General features: G+C 54.8%; 1 protein-coding gene across 2 annotated transcripts in view; it reads right to left on the bottom strand.

The window, feature by feature from the left end:
* cfap74 (cilia and flagella associated protein 74) overlaps positions 1-20,070 on the bottom strand; it is a 209,875-nt gene that overhangs the window by 99,246 nt on the left and 90,559 nt on the right. For both annotated transcript variants that reach the window (XM_072477806.1, XM_072477807.1), the window contains exons 13-14: positions 7,185-7,355; positions 4,093-4,211 (exon numbers count right to left, since the gene is read on the bottom strand). In XM_072477806.1, coding sequence (XP_072333907.1) covers positions 4,093-4,211; positions 7,185-7,355 — 290 coding nt within the window. The remainder of the gene's footprint in view (positions 1-4,092; positions 4,212-7,184; positions 7,356-20,070) is intronic.

Raw genomic sequence — 20,070 nt, 5'->3', positions numbered from 1 at the left:
CAGTAGAGATGGGGACATTGAATATTTTTAAGAGGGAGGTAGATATATTCTTGTTAGGCGAAGGAATCAAAGATTATCAGGTTAGAATGTCGAACTCAAAACGCGATCAAATCAGCCATAACCTTATTAAATGATGGCGTTGGCTCGAGAGATAAAAAAGCCTTCTATTGCTTCACATGTTCTTTGTTACTGATCAGCGGTTCTGTGAACACAGACGGGTCCAAGACGAGTGGATAACAGAAACTAGTTTTATTACAGTTATAGTATGTACAATACTCTCCAGATGCCAGCTGGGTCTGGGGTGTCAGTACCAAAACTTTCGACCTTTATATTATAGATTATTAGAATGTCCATGGGCTTACTTCTACAAACCCCCCCCCACTCTCCCCCTCGTACTCCGCCAGGCTCACGGGGATGTTAATTGCTTTACCTCGTAGATCTCATGTGGGTTATAAAAAAGGGGGTAGCTATCTTTGAAACGATTAAAATAACTGACCCAATATAGAATCAGTGTTATGGATTGGTCAGGCAAATAGGAATAGTTAACTTAAAATTCTTTCACGCAAATTACCATTTTAAACTATTTGGTTAGTTGGCAGATTTCTTCTACTACTCTTCTGTGACTTCTGTTGCTTCAGCATCCTATTCTTTGGCTGCTTTGATTACAGCAGATTGTGCTGTGGGTTGTTTCAGTAACAAAGCTGCTTGTTACATGGATGGGTTGTGAGCCTGACACTAGGTGTGATGGGAGTTGCCAGTCCAATCTGCTGGATATTATGGCAGACAATCTGGCCGGGGAATTAATGTGCAGGTTTCGAGGGTCGGGCGCACGGCCGATCCTTTGTGGGTCTACCTCCGTGGTCCAACTCCGCCATGGAGCACAGTGCAGCTGCTGGAGGCCACTGCCGTGCGCATGCGTGGCCTCTGACTCGGAAGTGCAGCCCGTATCTGCAGCAAGAGCTGCGAGATTCACTCCAGGTCCCTGCTAGCCCCCTGCAGGGCTGGGAATTCGTTTCACTTTTCTCGAGGAATTTCAGGAGTCAAATTTCATGGGCGAAATTCTCCCGAAACGGCGCGATGTCCGCTGACTGGCGCCCAAAATGGCGCAAATCAGACGGGCATCGTGCCGCCCCAAAGGTGCGGAATGCTCCGCATCTTTGGGGGCCGAGCCCCAACATTGAGGGGCTAGGTCGGCGCCGGACGAATTTCCGCCCCGCCAGCTGGCGGAAAAGGCCTTTGGTGCCCCGCCAGCTGGCGCGGAAATGACATCTCCGGGCGGCGCATGCGCAGGAGCGTCAGCGGCCGCTGACGGCATTCCTGCGCATGTGCAGTGGAGGGAGTCTCTTCCACCTCTGCCATGGTGGAGACTGTGGCGGAGGCGGAAGGGAAAGAGTGCCCCCACGGCACAGGCCCGCCCGCGGATTGGTGGGCCCCGATTGCGGGCCAGGCCACCGTGGGGGCACCCCCCAGGGCCAGATCGCCCCGCGCCTCCCCCAGGACCCCAGAGCCCGCCCGCGCCACCTTGTCCCGCCGGTAAGGTAGGTGGTTTAATTTACGCCAGCGGGACAGGCATTTTAGCGGCGGGACTTCGGCCCATCCGGGCCGGAGAATCGAGCGGGGGGGCCCGCCAACCGGCGCGGCGCGATACCCGCCCCCGCCGAAGCTCCAGTGCCGGAGACTTCGGCAACCGGCGGTTGCGGGATTCACGCCAGCCCCCGGCGATTCTCCGACCCGGCCGGGGGTCGGAGAATAACGCCCCAGGAGTTTTGTCGCCGGCATGGGGACATAGTCCCAAAAATGGAGAATCCAGCCCTCTATGTTTTTATGATGGTTTGGGGTCCTACTGAGGAGAAACTATTAGATGTTAGAGACCAGCTGGCGGTTTTCTTCTCGATTAATGTGAAAGAGTTGTGTTTGGAAACCGCGATTCCTGATATTAGCAGTCAGATATTTAAACTATTAGTATGTGTTACAATTTCGATATTTGCCACAAGTGTCTCCTGAAGTGTAACAGCATCAATCACTTCTGTAAGCAAACTCTGTGCCTTACTTTAATGGATAGTGTCTCACAGAGCCCAACTGTTCCCACTAATAAATCTATTCGGATCCAACCTTGTTCGTTTATTCTTCCATTAAATCTAATGGAAGCTTCCAAATCAGGAACATCTGACACTTCTGTGCTTTTGGAGTAACAACCATCAGCAAACATTAATTTGTGATATTAGAAATAGCTGTAGGCACACATACGGCAAAGGCTATGGACCTTGACAATATTCCGGCAATAGTACTGAAGACTTGTATTCCAGAACTTGTTGCACCCCTAGCTGTTGCACTGCAGCTACAACACTGGCATCTACCCAGAAAAGTGCCCAGGTGTGTCCTGACCACAAACAGCAGGACAAATCCAACCCGGCCAACTACCGCCCCATCAGTCTACTCTCGATCTCCAGAAATTTCATCCCTAATTACCGAGACTGCATGGAATTAGGGCTACAGTATTAGGATTAGTCATAACATTTGAACATTTATGTGACTGTGATATTAGCGAGTATTCCAGAGGCACATTTTAAATTGGAAAAGTTTCCAGCTGACAGAAGCCAAAACGTCTCTCCACAAAGAGTTCCAACTTAAGTAACTATTGCATACATGCAAAGGGAACTTTGCATTTTAGCAACCAAATCAATAGTGGGTTGGATTGGATTTGTTTACTGTCACGTGTACCAAGGTACAATGAAAAGTATTTTTCTGCGAGCAGCTCAAACAGATCATTAAATACATGAAAATAAAAGAAAATCAAAAGAAAATACATAATAGGGCAACACAAGTTACACAACGTAAATACATAGACACCGGCATTGGGTGAAGCATACAGGAGTGTAGTATTAATCAGGTCAGTCCATAAGGTTGTCGTTTAGGTGACTGGTAACAGCGGGGAAGAAGCTGTTTTTGAGTCTGCTCGTGCGTGTTCTCAGACTTCTGTATCTCCTGCCCGATGGAAGAAGTTGGAAGAGTGAGTAGGCCGGGTTGGAGGGGTCTTTGATTATGCTGCCCGCTTTCCCCAGGCAGCTGGAGGTGTAGATGGAGTCAATGGATGGGAGGCAGGTTCGTGTGATGGACTGGGCTGTGTTTACGACTGTCTGAAGTTTCTTGCGGTCTTGAGCCGAGCAGTTACCATACCAGGCTGTGATGCAGCCCGATAGGATGCTTTCTGTGGTGGATCACAGCACAGATTACAACATGGGATTTACTCATATTTTCATGAATTGATTTCCATGTTGTATTCAGTGCTGCGACCCACTATTGATTTAATTGACAAAATACAAAGTTCCATCTGTAAGTGTGCAAGAGAAATGGCTGTTTGAAATCCAATCTATTCTGTAGGCATCTCCTGGCCCAGGCCTTGCACTCTTCCTTTCAGCCTACTGCCAGGCCTTCCAGAACCCCCTCCCAGCTGAGTGGCAAGGACCGTTCCTTCAGGTCCCAAGTGCGGGACCCCAGTTTGCCAGCCAACCCCTCCATTTTCTGGCCAGCTCGTGCTTCCCACCGGATTCAGGAGGGAGACTTATGGCCTCCAGGTTAAAACCTCCTGAATCCCGTGCTGCTGGGACCCAGCTCCCGCTCATCGACTTCCACCCGGAGTTAACATCAAGACGAATATCTCTATTTTCGAATTCAACATGGTGAGCAGCATTTTAAATCTACAACTATAGAGCTTGGTATTCCTAGTCTTTGGACAATGCCACATTCATTTTTATGCAGACATTGCATGAATGAGAAAGATTCAAGCACTATTGAAATTTAAATTTTTATTCATTGAATTGAATTGTTTGAGCAGAATTACTTGATGTATGTTATGACATATTCAACTGATGAACAAACACTCATAATATTGTTCCTTATTAATAACTAGGATGTATCATTTATATCATTAATCAAAGAAAATGCAGAAAAACAATGTATGTTCCTTTCTTTGGCAGGTGTTAGGTGAAAAAAATGTTTTAAAAATTATTTTAATCATGATGCAACTTAATTAATTTCCAGTGCCTTTTTAAGGGTGATAAAATATTATCCTAATTTTTACAAAATACTCACTCAACCTCGACGAAGTCTTTCAAGCAATCACTGATGGCAATTAGCTGGCAGGACGTGAGACCATACGAAGCATTTATCAGCTTTGCCTTTTTCGTGTATATTTGCCCAACATCAAAGTTCTACAAACACAAACAGTTTACAGAATAACACGATTGTTACCATTTGACATCAATTCGTTTTTACTGTGAGCTGTGACAGAACACAATAAAGTGGCGACTTTCAGGTGCATCAGTAAACAGTCAAAATACAAATTCTGGGAAAAAAACATAAGGGGCGAAATTCTCCCCAAACGGCGTGATGTCCGCCGACTGGCGCCCAAAACGGCGCCAATCAAACGGGCATAGCGCCGCCACAAAGGTGCGGAATGCTCCGCATCTTTGGGGGACGAGCCCCAACATTGAGGGGCTAGGCCGGCGCCGGAGGGATTTCCGCCGCACCAGCTGGCGGAAACGGCCTTTGTTGCCCCGCCAGCTGGCGCGGAAATGACATGTCGGGGCGGCACATGCACGGGAGCGTCAGTGGCCGCTGACAGTTTCCAGCGCATGCGCAGTGGGGAGAGTCTCTTCCGCCTCCGCCATGGTGGAGACCGTGGCGGAGGCGGAAGGGAAAGAGTGGCCCCACGGCACAGGCCCACCCGCGGATCGGTGGGCCCCGATCGCGGGCCAGGCCACCGTGGGGGCACCCCCCCGGGGCCAGATCGCCCCGCGCCCCCCCCAGGACCCCGGAGCCCGCCCATGCCGCCTTGTCCCGCCGGTAAATAGGTACTCTAATTTACGCCGGCGGGACAGGCAATTTATCGGCGGGACTTCGGCCTATCCGGGCCGGAGAATCGAGCGGGGGGGCCCGCCAACCGGCGCGGCCCGATTCCCGCCCCCGCCGAATATCCGGTACCGGAGACTTCGGCAACTGGCAGGGGCGGGATTCACGGCGGCCAACGGCCATTCTCCGACCCGCTGGGGGGTCGGAGAATGACGCCCCAGATGCTGGAAAGTTTGCAGATAACCAGCCGTTTGTAAATTTCTGGTTGTATGTTAAGAGAAATTTATTCGGAGGAATTATTTCTCTCAGAAGGTAGTGAGTCTGTGGAATTCTTTACCGCAGAGACGGGGGGTGGAGAGGGAGGGGGTGCAGACCCGGTAGGCCAAATGCCTTCCTTTTGCACTGTAAGGATGCTATGTATATGCGGAATGCGGTGGATGTGTACAATATCACACACATAAACTAAAGTTACTGCTGTCTAATGCTCTAGGCCCACAGGACACATATGAAAATGAATGAACAGTAAATTTAGAACGGATATCAGATGAAACTTACTCAGAGTTATAAATGCTTGGAATAGTCTCCCAAGCAACATAGCACAAGCCAATTGGGGTTATCCTAAATACAAGTCAATGTCATGACGAGAGAATTAATTGTACTATGAGGTAACATTTGCGAGGTTGAGTCGGCTTTTCAGATCTGTGACCACCTGATTATGCCCTTACTGGCATAACATTTTCACAAGCACAACTAGTTCAAGTATCATGATGTTTTGTACAGCAGTTATTTTGTGAGATGCTCACTGCTAGAGCATTAACTGTTTTAATTGGGAGCCTATTCCGTGTATTCACTAGTCTGTAGAAGACAACATTATTTTAATCTAAATATTTTCTCAGGTCATTAATTTTATACTGATGTTCTCCAGCTCTGCACTCAAATTCCAAGTTAAGTAACATGACTGCATTGACATTATCTATGAGAATGAGATGCAAAGGAAAAGCTGTGAAACTCACTGAACCAAATTACGAGAAAGAAACAGGAATGCCTGAGAAGTGAAATTAGAAAGGGATAGTCAGCAGGAGGACAGGAACAACATTACTCGCAGTGAGGAGCCATAAACAGAATTAGCAGGGAGTCAAGAAAAGGCAGTCAACACAAACAGGCAAGAAAACCAAAATGAAATAGGGGCGGGGGAGGAATTAAGGGCAATATTCACCAAGTGTATGCCGAGTTAAACTCAACACTATATGTTTTCGAATTCCTACTAATTGTTATCTATCGCCTTATGGTTACAATAAAGATTATTATTATTATTACTATAGAGCTAAATGCACTGAAATCCTATTAATTTTTCAACACTAAAATACATCTTTATCAAAACAGATTCCGGGAAAAAAAGGGTCAACATTAAAATGATTTATCTAACATGGCATTGTGCAGCCCTGCACAGAACTGAGTGGATAAAAGCAAATTACTGTGGATAATAATAATCTTTATTAGTGTCACATGTAGGCTTATGTTAACACTGCAATGAAGTTACTGTGAGAATCCCCGAGTCGCCACACTCCGGCGCCTGTTCGGGTACACAGAGGGAGAATTTAGGATGTCTGAGGGAGAATTTAGGATGCTGGAATCTGAAACAAAAACAGAAAACACTGGACAATCTCAGCAGGTCTGACAGCATCTGTGGGGAGAGGAGGGAGCGAACGTTTTCAGTCTGGATGGCTCTTTGTCAAATCTTTATCAAAGCTGACAAAGAGTTTTGACAAAGAGTGACCCAGGCTCGAAACATTTGCTCCCTTCCCTCTTCACAGATGCTGGCAGAACTGAGTTGGTCTTGGCAATTAATGCAAGGTCAGCTCATATAATTTCCTGGCATTGACTTATGACAGGGCAATGTGTCAGACCTCAGTGTTGTGCACCCACAGTCAGTAACGGGCTGCATGATTCTTTACAGTGGAGGAAGGATATTGGGAAAGAGAATCAGGAGTCCCAGGGGGTTGGGATTAGGAATTTATTGTCAAAAAACAATTTGACATTTCAGGATAAGAAGAATATGCCGCATATTTGCCCAAGGCTGAAGTTGTCAGATATAGATGGCTACCTAATGGAATTGGCCCAACTTCGAGATTTTGAAGCAAATAAAGGAGGTAGTGGCCTAAATATCCAATCAACGAATGCATTTATCTTTTGAACGAAGGACTCTCACCCACAGTTCTCCACATTGATAACCTGTTCCTGTCTTACATGTAGGAAGATAATAAAACATAATCTTACTTTCAAACTTGTTCACAAATTTTAAAGAATCAACAACAATTTGAGTTGATTATAACCTGGAAGTGAATGATATCTGGCTTGCTGTAAAAAGGGCAGCCTTTGAATTCCCGACCGGCTGCTACTTGTTTCTGGACGATTCCACTTCTTTGCTTTTCCAGTTGTCGTACCAAAATCTCTTGTTCCATTTTACTGGTACCCGCTCCTAAATGTTTGATGATGGTTTCATCCTTAATGACACAGAAAATAAATCCAATAGGTGGCAACAAGGGTTTTTAAAAATTAAGCCAATATATCCCTCACACCCTAGCCTTCTTACATGTTGGCATAGTTTTCAAAATATCTTACCCTGAAAGCTTGTGGGCGGAACGGTGGCACAGTGGTTAGCACCGTTGCCTCATAGCGCCAGGGTTGGATGGTTCAGCACACTGGGCTAAATCGCTGGCTTTTAAAGCAGACCAAGCAGGCCGGGAGCACGGTTCAATTCCCCGAACAGGCGCCAGAATGTGGTGACTAGGGGCTTTTCACAGTAACTTCATTGAAGCCTACTTGTGACAATAAGCGATTTTCATTTTCATTTTCAGAGACCTGGATTTGATCCTCGCCCTGGGTCTGTGTGGAGTTTGCACATTCTCCCCGTGTCTGCGCGGGTTTCCTCTGGGTGCTCCGGTTTCCTCCCGCAGTCCAAAGATGTGCTGGTTAGGTGGACTGGCCATGTTAAATTGCCTCATAGTGTCCAAAAGGTTAGGTGGGGTTACTGGGTTACGGGGATAGGATGAGGGCCTGACCCTAGGTAGGGTTCCCTTTCACAGAGTCAGTGCAGACTCGATTGGCCAAATGGCCTCCTTCTACACTGTAGGGATTCTATGAAAGCCAGCATCAGCTGACACCAATCTATTTTCCCACACATTAATAGAATCACCGTAGAGGTGCAGGAAGGAGTGGGTAGGGGTTGTAGAATGTTGTTGCTCTTTGGAAAGATGTTTTGAAAATATAAACAACTGTTTCAATTAAGATGTCCCATTCTGTACAACAGTTGAAATATATTTATTGAGTTAATCAAGTAACTAAACACAAAGGATTTGCCAGCACACCTGGAATGTATTAATTATTTTATCAAATATGGTATGTCAGTTTCTATTTTGAATTAATCTCATGTCACAAGTGCGGGATTAAAATTAATATGTTCCCAACTGCATGAATGATTTGCTTTCCCAAACTTAGATATTTCCTGAATCGTTTGGATAAATGACATGCCACTGTATATCGACATCAGCATGCCACAGACATACATCAAAACTGGCAGCAGCACCACATGCTGCAGTTTGCCAAAATATTTTTCACTTAACGAAAGCATCAACTTTTATTGACATGGCACCTTTAACACAGTAAAACATCTCATGGCATTTCACAGGAGTGTTATCAAACAAGCTGGTACTGAGCGACAGAAGGAGATATTAGGCAGAGGATTTTAATTTAATTTTTAATTATATCCCAAACAAATGTGGGGGGGGGGAGGGGGAGGGGGTAATCCAGTTACAAGAGAAATTAGGTTGAATTAGAACACTTACAGTGTGCAAGGTCATTTATGCTGATTTCATTGCTGTTGATCTTTTCAATTTAACACAGTTAATGTGGCTTTCACTCTCGACTTTTACCCAACACAACTAGTACATAATATAATACTTTAACCCATGTCAAATGTAGCATGGGTTATTGTGTAATATTTGCTTTTACCGCAATCAACCAACAATAAATGACCAATAATAAATACAGAATGTTGGTCAACTGGAAAAATAGAATTTTACATCGCCTTTCTGCCCCATCGAGTTGTATCAGTGTGTTAGGACACAGAACCAGCTGTATGATAATTCATGTGGCATTTCTGCATCCTTTACCAAAATCACAACTAGTTCAGACTGGGCACGAAAGAGCCGAAAGGCTACCTTTTACAAATGTACTATTTACAGAAAAAGACATTGATTTAAATTTTATGTCAAAACTATTTACTGTTCCACTCAGAAAAAGATAACAGGGCTTGTTTCAGAGTCTTGAGCAGCAAGTCAGTTAAAAAGGGCAAAACACTTGATCCTCAGACAGAACGTCTCAGATTGAGTGGATTTAAGGGGCAAAATTCTCCGTTATCGGCGCAAAGTCCGCCGATCGGCGCAAAAAACGGCGCAAATCTGACTTGCGTCACGTCGGAAAATGGACCAAACGTCTCTGGCCCGAAATGGGCTAGCAGCGACGTAACGGGATCCGCGCTTGCGCACGTGGTTCACGCCGTGCAGCGTCATACGCGCCGCACGGCGTGACGGCTCATAAGGCCGCGCTACTCCCCCCGACCCGACCGGAACACCCGACCGGAACACTCGACCGGATGGCTGGCCGCCGCTCAGCCCCGAGGCTCCAGTCACGGGATGTGGAGGCGCTCCTGGACGCAGTGGAGCAGAGGAGGGAGGCCCTGTATCCCGGGCACGGCCGCAGAGTTTCCCCACGCCACAGCCGGCGTCTGTGGAGGGAGGTGGCAGAGGCCGTCACCGCTGCGGCCCTGACACCACGGACAGGCACCCAGTGCCACAAGAAGGTGAACAACCTCGTCAGAGCAGGCAGGGTGAGCCTCCCCATATCCCCCCTCCCCCATATCCCCCGCTCCCCTATATCCCCCCTCCCCCATATCCCCCCTCCCCCATATCCCCCTCCCCATATCCCCCCTCCCCATAATCCCCCCACCCCCATATCCCCCTCCCCATATCGCCCATATCCCCCCTCCCCATATCCCCCCCTCCCCCATATCCCCCCTCCCCATATCCCCCCTCCCCATATCCCCCCTCCCCCATATCCCCCCTCCCCCATATCCCCCCTCCCCCATATCCCTCATATTCCCCCTCCCCCATAACCCCCCCCCATCCTCCTCCCCGGCACAGACCCCACCCTCCTCTCCGGCACGGACCCCAACCTCCTCCCCGGCACGGACCCCCCCCCCCCATCCTCCTCCCCGGCACGGACCCCCCTCCCGGCACTCCCCCCGGAGCCCAGCCCACTCTAACCACACCCCCCGCCGCACACACACACACACACACACAACCCGAGACACGCCTCTCCCCACACATTCAGACTGCGGCCACGCCATCGCCTGCCCAGCGGCCAACCCCCCAGGCCGTCACTCACCTCCACGCTGGTCGGCGTGCACCTGGAGCACAGGTTCACGCCGATGAAAAGGAGGTTTGATTTACGTCGACGTGAACGGTCATCACGTCGACGGGACTTCGGCCCATCCGGAAGGGAGAATATCGGCAGGCCCAAAATCGGCTGCCTTGCGCAGACCCGTGACATTCTCCGCGGCAGCGGCGACATTAACGCCCCGCCGACTTTTCTCCCTTCGGCAACCGGCGGGGGCGGGATTCACGGCGGCCAACGGCCATTCTCCGACCCTCTGGGGGGTCGGAGAATGCCCCCCAGATTTTGTTACTTTTCAGGCAAATTGCTCAGGAAAAGGTTTTTTCAGAGGCAACAACCACAACAGTGGACAAGCCTCGTGATGCTGTTAATTATTCATTATACCCAACTTAATATCAACATGGTTACCTCAGCAAAATAAATTCTGTACATAATGATAAAATTGATGGCTGCTGGTCAGTGATTAGTTGAGGACAAAAATGAATCTGGTGTACAAGACCGACCAATCCAGAAAGTAAATAATTGGCCCTGAATTTCCTCAGATCTTGCCCAATGGAACATTCCACCCTTGATCCTGAGGGGTCAGAAGAATATTTTGGGGCTGACAGACGTTGGGGCAGAGTTGACCAGTCCCACGATCACAGAAACCACCATCATCTTCCTGCCTTGGGGGTGGTGATGAGGTTGTTCATGCCTCCATCATGACCGTGCCAATGCTCCTGTCAGTTTTACACATTTGGGACCAAATTTCAAGAAGTTTTTTGTTATTAATTCTTTGAGAATACAGTCCGGCTGCCTAGTCAGGCCGAGTCAGGCCGAGTCAGGCCGAGTCAGGCCGAGTCAGGCCGCTGCTGGTGTGGTAACCATGAGCTTTGTCGAAGCTCGTTCACCTTCACTCACTGGGCAACATAAATGATCAGTTTCAACTGAAGGGGAACAGTATTCACCCTAACTCACTTGCTGATCCATCTCTATCCCCACCATGTTATATAAGGAACAAACAGTAGTTCTGTTGCCAATTTAGTGGCATACTATCCCAGGAGTGACACCAATAATGTTGCTCTTTAGAGTCGCCAATATGATACTGAGGCTCTTTTTATGATATGATGTTATGTCCCAACAGCGTCGCCAATACTGTGGGTGTTTCTGTTTCTCTTACTGAACCACAAGGCTTTCCCGTATATCGGTCACATGACCACACAACCAGTTAGTCAGTTCAAGTTCAAAGATGGTTTATTTACACACAATGGTTACTTTGACGTGCAAGCACAATATACTACAAGTTAAACTACACCTATCAACTACAATAACCTTTACTTAACTTCAGGCGACTGGAACTGTGCAAGTGGATAAGGCTTTTATCTTGATCACACATGGCTGGTTTGAAGAAGTGGCTCCGTCTCTGCAGGGCTCATATGTCAGGTCGCGATCATTGGTCTTGAACTTGGCTGTCTGGTCGTTGTGCTGCAGTTGGGCTGGCACAGGCCGGATTCAAAGGAGGCAGAACACATGGCTGTGTCCCTTTTTATCCCTCTGGGATTTTGCACTCTTTGGGGCGGTCCTTAATCTTGGCCCCAATAATCCGACAGGGCTTCGATCACTGCCTGTGATTTTGGCCAATAAAGGGGCGGGTGCCTTGGTGGCTGGGTGGGCCCTTAGCGGTCATTGACCTTGGCAGTTGTGCTCTCTGAGTAAAGGGAGTGGCGCCGATCAGTCTGTGTCTGTATCAGTTTCTTGATTGCAGTCCTATTCTGGGGAAATGGACCATTAAAATGCAAACTAGTGGGGGTTTCGATCAGGTCTAGCTACCTGCGTTTCAAATACACAGAAGCTCTGTATCTGTCTGAGTCCTGGGTTGGCCATAGTTCCCATGGTCCTTTGCAGGTGGCCACCTCAGATGGTTACAGTTCCTTATATTTATTTTATACAGATATGGGGCGTCATTCTCCGACCCCCCGCCGGGTCGGAGAATGGCCGTTGGCCGCCGTGAATCCTGCCCCCGCCGAAGTCTCCGAAGGGAGAAAAGTCGGCGGGGCGTTAATGGCGCCGCTGCCGCGGAGAATGTCACGGGTCTGCGCAAGGCAGCCGATTTTCGGCCTGCCGATATTCTCCCTCCCGGATGGGCCGAAGTCCCGTTGACGTGATGACCGTTCACGTCGACGTGAATCAAACCTCCTTTTCATCGGCGTGACCCGGTGCTCCAGGCTCACGCCGACCAGCGAGGAGGTGAGTGTCAGCCTGGGGGGTTGGCTCTGGGCAGGAAATGGCGTGGCCGCAGACTGATTGCGTGAGGAAAGGTGTGTCTCGGCTTGTGTGTGTGTGTGTGTGCGGCGGGGGGGGGTGGTTAGAGTAGGCTGGGCTCCGGGGGAGTGCCGGGAGGGGGTCCGTGCCGGGGTGGAGGTTGGGGGTTGGGGGGGTCCGTGCTGGGGTGGAGGTTGGGGGTTGGGGGGGTCCGTGCTGGGGTGGAGGTTGGGGAGGGGGTCCGTGCTGGGGTGGAGGTTGGGGAGGGGGTCCGTGCCGGGTTGGGGGTTGGGGGGGGTCCATACTGGGGTGGAGGTTGGGGGTTGGGGGGGGTCCGTGCTGGGGTGGAGGTTGGGGAGGGGGTCCGTGCTGGGGTGGAGGTTGGGGAGGGAGTCCGTGCCGGGGTGGAGGTTGGGGGTTGGGGGGGGGTCCGTGCTGGGGTGGAGGTTGGGGAGGGGGTCCGTGCCGGGGTGGAGGTTGGGGGTTGGGGGGGGTCCGTGCTGGGGTGGAGGTTGGGGGTTGGGGGGGGGTCCGTGCTGGGGTGGAGGTTGGGGAGGGGGTCCGTGCTGGGGTGGAGGTTGGGGGTTGGAGGGGGTCCGTGCTGGGGTGGAGGTTGGGGGGGGTCCGTGCTGGGGTGGAGGTTGGGGGTTGGGGGGGGGTCCGTGCTGGGGTGGAGGTTGGGGAGGGGGTCCGTGCTGGGGTGGAGGTTGGGGAGGGGGTCCGTGCTGGGGTGGAGGTTGGGGGTTGGGGGGGGTCCGTGCTGTGGTGGAGGTTGGGGAGGGGGTCCGTGCCGGGGTGGAGGTTGGGGAGGGGGTCCGTGCCGGGGTGGAGGTTGGGGAGGGGGTCTGTGCCGGGGTGGAGGTTGGGGAGGGGGTCCGTGCCGGGGTGGAGGTTGGGGGGGGTCCGTGCTGGGGTGGAGGTTGGGGGTTGGGGGGGGTCCGTGCTGGGGTGGTGGTTGGGGAGGGGGTCCGTGCCGAGGAGGGTGATGGGAGGGCAAATGAGTTGGTCCACCTGGCCAGGTGCCAGCCTCCAACAGTTGGACCCATGCGGTCCATGCCACCTGGCTGGGGGGAGGAGGGGATATGGGCAATGATGACATGTCGTCGGTCCCCTCCCCCCACCAGGCCGTCATGTTTTCAGACCATCCAGCGATGTTGGCCGCCGTGGTGGCAGCCGCTCATGTCTATGTTGCCCTGGATGAGGAGGAGGAGCGTGCCAGAGAGGCGGCGCAGGCTGCCGCAGAGGGGCAGGCGGCAGCCGCCCAGGCTGGAGGGACACCTGACCGACAGGACGAGGAGGGGGAGGAGGACGTCGCGGCCCCACGGCAACGGAGGCACCCGAGGGCGCCCCGTGTGTACCGGCCCCGGCAGTCATACCAGGACCTCACGGACCGGGAATGCAGGAGGAGACTCCGGATGAGCCGGGAAACCGTGGCACACATCTGCCACCTGCTGGCACACCTGTCACCGCGTGGCACTGGCGGGGGACACCCTCTCCCCGTGTCCGTCAAGGTTACGGGGGCCCTGAACTTTTATGCAACGGGGTCATTCCAGGCACCGAGTGGGGACCTGTCCGGCATATCGCAGACATCGGTGCATCGGTGCATCCGGGCAGTGACAGATGCCCTTTATGCCATGGCGCACCGCTACATCCGCTTCCCCGTGGACCGGGCCAGCCAAGATGCCCGGGCCGTGGGCTTCTCTGCCGTTGCCGGGTTCCCCATGGTCCAGGGCGCGATCGATGGGATGCACGTCGCCGTGCGGCCACCTGCAGATAACAGGGCCGTATTCACTAATAGGAAGGGGACCTATTCGATGAACGTACAGGTGGTCTGCGACCACCGCATGATGATCCTGCACGTCTGCGCCCGTCACCCAGGCAGTGTACACGACTCATTCGTGTTGTCGCGGTCATCCATCCCCGGCATGTACGAGGGACGCCATCCCCGGCTGAGGGGCTGGTTGCTGGGCGACAGGGGCTACCCATTGCGATCGTGGCTGATGACGCCTATACGGAGGCCACGCAATGAGGCGGAGAACCGCTACAATGATGCCCATGTAGCGACAAGGGGAGTGATCGAGAGGTGGTTTGGCGTGCTGAAGATGCGTTTCAGGTGCCTGGACCTCTCTGGGGGCGCCCTCCAGTATCGGTCAGATAGGGTCGACCGCATCATTGTGGTGTGCTGCGTCCTGCACAACATAGCCCAGCAGAGGGGCGATGTGCCGCAGGCAGAGGAGGGCGGAGTGGAGGAGCAGCAGGAAGAGGCCCAGTCCTCCCCAGATGAGGGGGATGGGGGCAATGGTCAGGGCAGACGGGGTAGACACAGGCGGGTGGCTGTCCACCGTTACCGGCTGGCCCAGCGGGCACGGGACAGACTGATAGCCGCCCGCTTCACTGACTAGATGGGCGTGGGAATCGGGTAGTATGGCCACAGACCGCACACCATGGCAACAGCCGACCACCCACACCCCCCACCCATCCACCCACCCAGCACCCTCACCCCCCTCCCCAACCCCACACACCCCACCCGCATGCACACCACCCCCCCCCCAATTGCCGATCCACCGGCGGCACAACGGGCCGGGCTCACCAAGTTGCGGGTGGACGCGTGTCTATCGCAGGCCATGGAGGATGATGACAACCCGCCCTGCGATGAGCTCCTGGCTCTACATCGTTGGACTATGTCTGACCCATGGCCACAGTACCACCATCCACCCGGACCATCCCTGCATGCGGCTGTGACACTGCAGCGCACGATCCCGTCCTCTGCCCGGGGGATGTTGATGGCGGCCCAGGGAGAAGGGGGCAGACTCACCTGGGGCTGAGGTAAGACCACCCGTCACACACACACTTGCGCTCAACGTACATGACACGCCCGCACACTTTGGACAGAGCACATAGGCAGCTTCGGTAGGTGTAACATTGACTTTAATAACCAAAGGAGTTCATGCACGTGCCCTAGCCCCTAAAACTCATCTGTGCCCTGCACCCGTGCCAACTTACTCAGTGTCTAATTGTTTGGCCTTACGGGCCCTTTGACTACGTCTACGTGGTTCCCCAGACGGTACAGCAGAACTGGAGGTGGACTCCTGTGATTCCTGCCCTCTGACACTGGATCCCTTTGGCGGCCGTTTCCTGGGGCGTCCTGGCCTAGATGGGCCAGGCTGCGGCCCGGGCGACTGGGATGGCGAGCTGCCAGCCTGTCCTGCCCGTTGCCCACCCGATGCACCTGGGACGGAAGGGGGGGAGTCCGAGGTGTCGCGGTGTACCGGGACCTCCCCTACAGAGGGAGCCGGGACGGACCACACCACCTCCTCCTCCCTCGGGATGCCCGATGGCCCCCAGGCCTCTACATGGGTGGGGGATGCGAACGGACTGGCCATCCGACGCGCCCCCGACATCTGGCGCTGCCAGTCCTGGAGGCCCGTGCTGGTATCGACAGGGGTCTGCAGGTTTGCAGCCATGGAGCCCAGGGGGTTGTCAAACCCTGTCTGTGACAGTGCGACGCCGGCTCGCACATGGCCACTGGCGCCGATGCCCTCAGCGATGGCCTGCTGAGACTGGGCCATGGCCTGCTGAGACTGGGCCATGGCCTGCAGAGACTGGGCCATGGCCTGCGGAGACTGGGCTATGGCGTTGAGCGCCTCTGCCATCTGGCACTGGCACTGGCTCATGGCCTCCTGTGAGAGGGCAGCCATTTCCTGGGCCACAGACGCCGCCTGCACGGAAGGCCCCAGGCCTCGCAAACCGTTCCCCATGTCTGACACCGTCGCACCCATTGCCTCCACCGCGGACGCCACCCGTGCGGTGTCAGCCTGGGTGGCACGCATGACCGGGACCACTCCCAGCTCCTGGACGCGGGTGGACTCCTCCACCTGCGACCGCAGCCGCCGCAAGCCACCCGTCACCCTATTCGCTCGTCTCCGTGTCGGTGGTTGCATCGGATCTATGTGTGGGTGTGGTAACTGCAGGAACCCGGGATCCATCTGGGCGGCAGATGTTCGCTTGGCCTGGGCTGCCCTCCGACCGCCCGGTCCCACTGCTGCTCCTACCTCCACCTGCTGTACCGGGACGGCTGTGTTGTGCGCACCAGTGAGTGTACCAGACGCCTCATCACTAAAGTGCCCAACCGTGGTGAGTGTTTCTGCGATGGTGGAGGGTGTTGGTGACAGCAGTGGCGTTGTGTCGTGCTCTTCGTCCCACTCTGACTCCATGGCACTTTGGGGTGGGGGTTCGTCTCCACCCATCCACTCTGAGTCACTGTCCGGTATTTCGTCTTCCCGGGTAGGGGTGTCCTGGGTAGTGCTGTCCCGGGTACTGCTGTCCCGGATAGTGCTGTCCCGGATAGTGCTGTCCCGGGTAGTGCTGTCCCGGGTAAGGGTGTCCTGGGTAGTGCTGTCCCGGGTAGTGCTGTCCCGGGTAGTGCTGTCCCGGGTAGGGGTGTCCTGGGTAGTGCTGTCCCGGGTAGTGGTGTCCCGGGTAGGGGTGTCCTGGATAGTGGTGTCCTGGGTAGTGGTGTCCTGGCTCGGATGTGACGGCGGCCTGTGGCTGCCCCCCTCATCGCTGGGTGGTCGCTCCCGCACGTGACGGGGGTGTCGTCTCCCTGTTGCTTCAGGTCTCTCCGTCTCCCGTGGTGTGCGAGGGGCATCCTGCGGGCGTCGCATGCTGGAGGGTCCGGGTCTCTCCGTCTCCCGTGGTCTCCGAGGGGCATCCTGCGGGCGCCGCATGCTGGAGGGTCCGGGTCTCTCCGTCTCCCGTGGTCTCCGAGGGGCATCCTGCGGGCGTCGCATGCTGGAGGGTCCGGGTCTCTCCGTCTCCCGTGGTCTCCGAGGGGCATCCTGCGGGCGTCGCATGCTGGAGGGTCCGGGTCTCTCCGTCTCCCGTGGTCTCCGAGGGGCATCCTGCGGGCGTCGAATGCTGGAGGGTCCGGGTCTCTCCGTCTCCCGTGGTCTCCGAGGGGCATCCTGCGGGCGTCGCATGCTGGAGGGTGCGGGTCTCTCCGTCTCCTGTGGTCTCCGAGGGGCATCCTGCGGGCGGTGTGCATCTGCGGGGATGGGTGCCTGGACGTTTGGTCCTGCGATACACAATGAAGCATGCATGGTTAGACATCAGGCAGTGATCAGGTGATACGGGGGAGGGGGGATATGGGGACGGGCTGTTGTTGGCTCACTTGCTCGTGGGCCCCCGACCTCTGCATCAGCAACCTCCCGGTCCTCAGGTCCGCCAGCCAGTTCCAGGGCCCTTTCCTCGTGTACGGTCAGTGGCCTCTCATCAGCGGGCCCTCCTCCAGTCCTCACATGCTCCCTATTGTTGTGTGCGCGCTTCTCCTGTGGGGGGGGGGGGGGGGGTGGTGGTGGCAGGGGTAAAAGGCAACAGTGTTAGGCAGGTATATGAATGCATGCCATTGGTTGCGCGTGCATTGCAGAGGTTAAGGTTAGGGCTGGATTCACTTGGGGATATGGGGGAGGGGGGTATGGGGGAGGGGGGATATGGGGGAGGGGGATATGGGATATGGGGGATATGGGGAGGGGGATATGGGGAGGGGGGATATGGGGGAGGGGGGATATGGGGGAGGGGGGATATGGGGGAGGGGGGATATGGGGGAGGGGGGGATATGGGGGAGGGGGGATATGGGGGATATGGGGGAGGGGGGATATGGGGGAGGGGGGATATGGGGGATATGTGGGAGGGGGATATGGGGGATATGGGGGAGGGGGGATATGGGGGATATAGGGGAGGGGGGATATGGGGGAGGGGGGTATGTGGGAGGGGGGATATGGGGGATATGGGGGAGGGGGATATGGGGGAGGGGGGATATGGGGGAGGGGGATATGGGGGATATGGGGGAGGGGGGATATGGGGGATATGGGGGAGGGGGGGATATGGGGAGGGGGGATATGGGGAAGGGGGGATATGGGGGAGGGGGGATATGGGGGAGGGGGGTTATGGGGGATATGGGGGAGGGGGGATATGGGGAGGGGGATATGGGGGAGGGGGGATATGGGGGATGGGGGATATGGGGGAGGGGGATATGGGGGAGGGGGGATATGGGGAGGGGGGATATGGGGGAGGGAGGATATGGGGGATATGGGGGATATGGGGAGGGGGGATATGGGGAGGGGGGATATGGGGGATATGGGGGAATATGGGGAGGGGGATATGGGGGAGGGGGGATATGGGGGATATGGGGGAGGGGGGATATGGGGGATATGGGGGAGGGGGATATGGGGGAGGGGGATATGGGGGAGGGGGGATATGGGGGAGGGGATATGGGGATATGGGGGAGGGGGATATGGGGGACATGGGGGAGGGGGGATATGGGGAGGGGGATATGGGGGATATGGGGGACGGGGATATGGGGGAGGGGGATATGGGGAGGGGGGATATGGGGGAGGGGGGATATGAGGGATATGGGGGAGGGGGGATATGGGGGATATGGGGAGGGGGGATATGGGGGAGGGGGGAAATGGGGGAGGGGGGAAATGGGGGAGGGGGGATATGGGGGAGGGGGGATATGGGGGAGGGGGGATATGGGGGATATGGGGGAGGGGGGATATGGGGGATATGGGGGAGAGGGATATGGGGGAGGGGGATATGGGGGAGGGGGGATATGGGGGAGGGGGATATGGGGGAGGGGGGATATGGGGGAGGGGGATATGGGGAGGGGAGATATGGGGGAGGGGGGATATGGGGGAGGGGGATATGGGGATATGGGGGAGGGGGATATGGGGAGGGGTGATATGGGGATTTGGGGGAGGGGGGATATGGGGGATATGGGGGAGGGGGGATATGGGGGAGGGGGATATGGGGGAGGGGGATATGGGGGAGGGGGGATATGGGGGATATGGGGGAGGGGGGATATGGGGGATATGGGGGAGGGGGGATATGGGGGAGGGGGGATATGGGGGAGGGGGGATATGGGGGATATGGGGGTGTGGGGATATGGGGGAGGGGGGGATATGGGGAGGCTCACCCTGCCTGCTCTGACGAGGTCGTTCACCTTCTTGTGGCACTGGGTGCCTGTCCGTGGTGTCAGGGCCACAGCGGTGACGGCCTCTGCCACTTCCCTCCACAGACGCCGGCTGTGGCGTGGGGCAACTCTGCGGCCGTGCCCGGGATACAGGGCGTCCCTCCTCTGCTCCACCGCGTCCAGGAGCGCCTCCACATCGCGTGACTCGAACCTCGGGGCTGAGCGACGGCCAGCCATCCAGTCGGGTGTTGCGGTCGGGTGTTGCGGTCGGGTGGGGGGGGAGCTGCGCGGCCTTATGAGCCGTCACGCCGTGCAGCGCGTATGACGCTGCACGGCGTGAACCACTGCGCAAGCGCGGATCCCGTTACGTCGCTGCTAGCCCATTTCGGGCCGGAGACTATCGTCCCATTTTTATGACGTGACGCAAGTGGGATTTGCGCCGTTTTTTGCGCCAATCGGCGGACTTTCCGCCGATAACGGAGAATTTCGCCCATGATTTCCAACATATAGTTGCATCTGGTAGTATATGCAGATTTATTGCAAATATCAATTGA

Source organism: Scyliorhinus torazame, chromosome 16 (assembly GCF_047496885.1).
Source record: "Scyliorhinus torazame isolate Kashiwa2021f chromosome 16, sScyTor2.1, whole genome shotgun sequence".
Classification (NCBI taxonomy): domain Eukaryota; kingdom Metazoa; phylum Chordata; class Chondrichthyes; order Carcharhiniformes; family Scyliorhinidae; genus Scyliorhinus; species Scyliorhinus torazame.
Note: the sequence above shows the minus strand (reverse complement) of the source record. Positions and strands in the feature narration are given on the sequence as shown.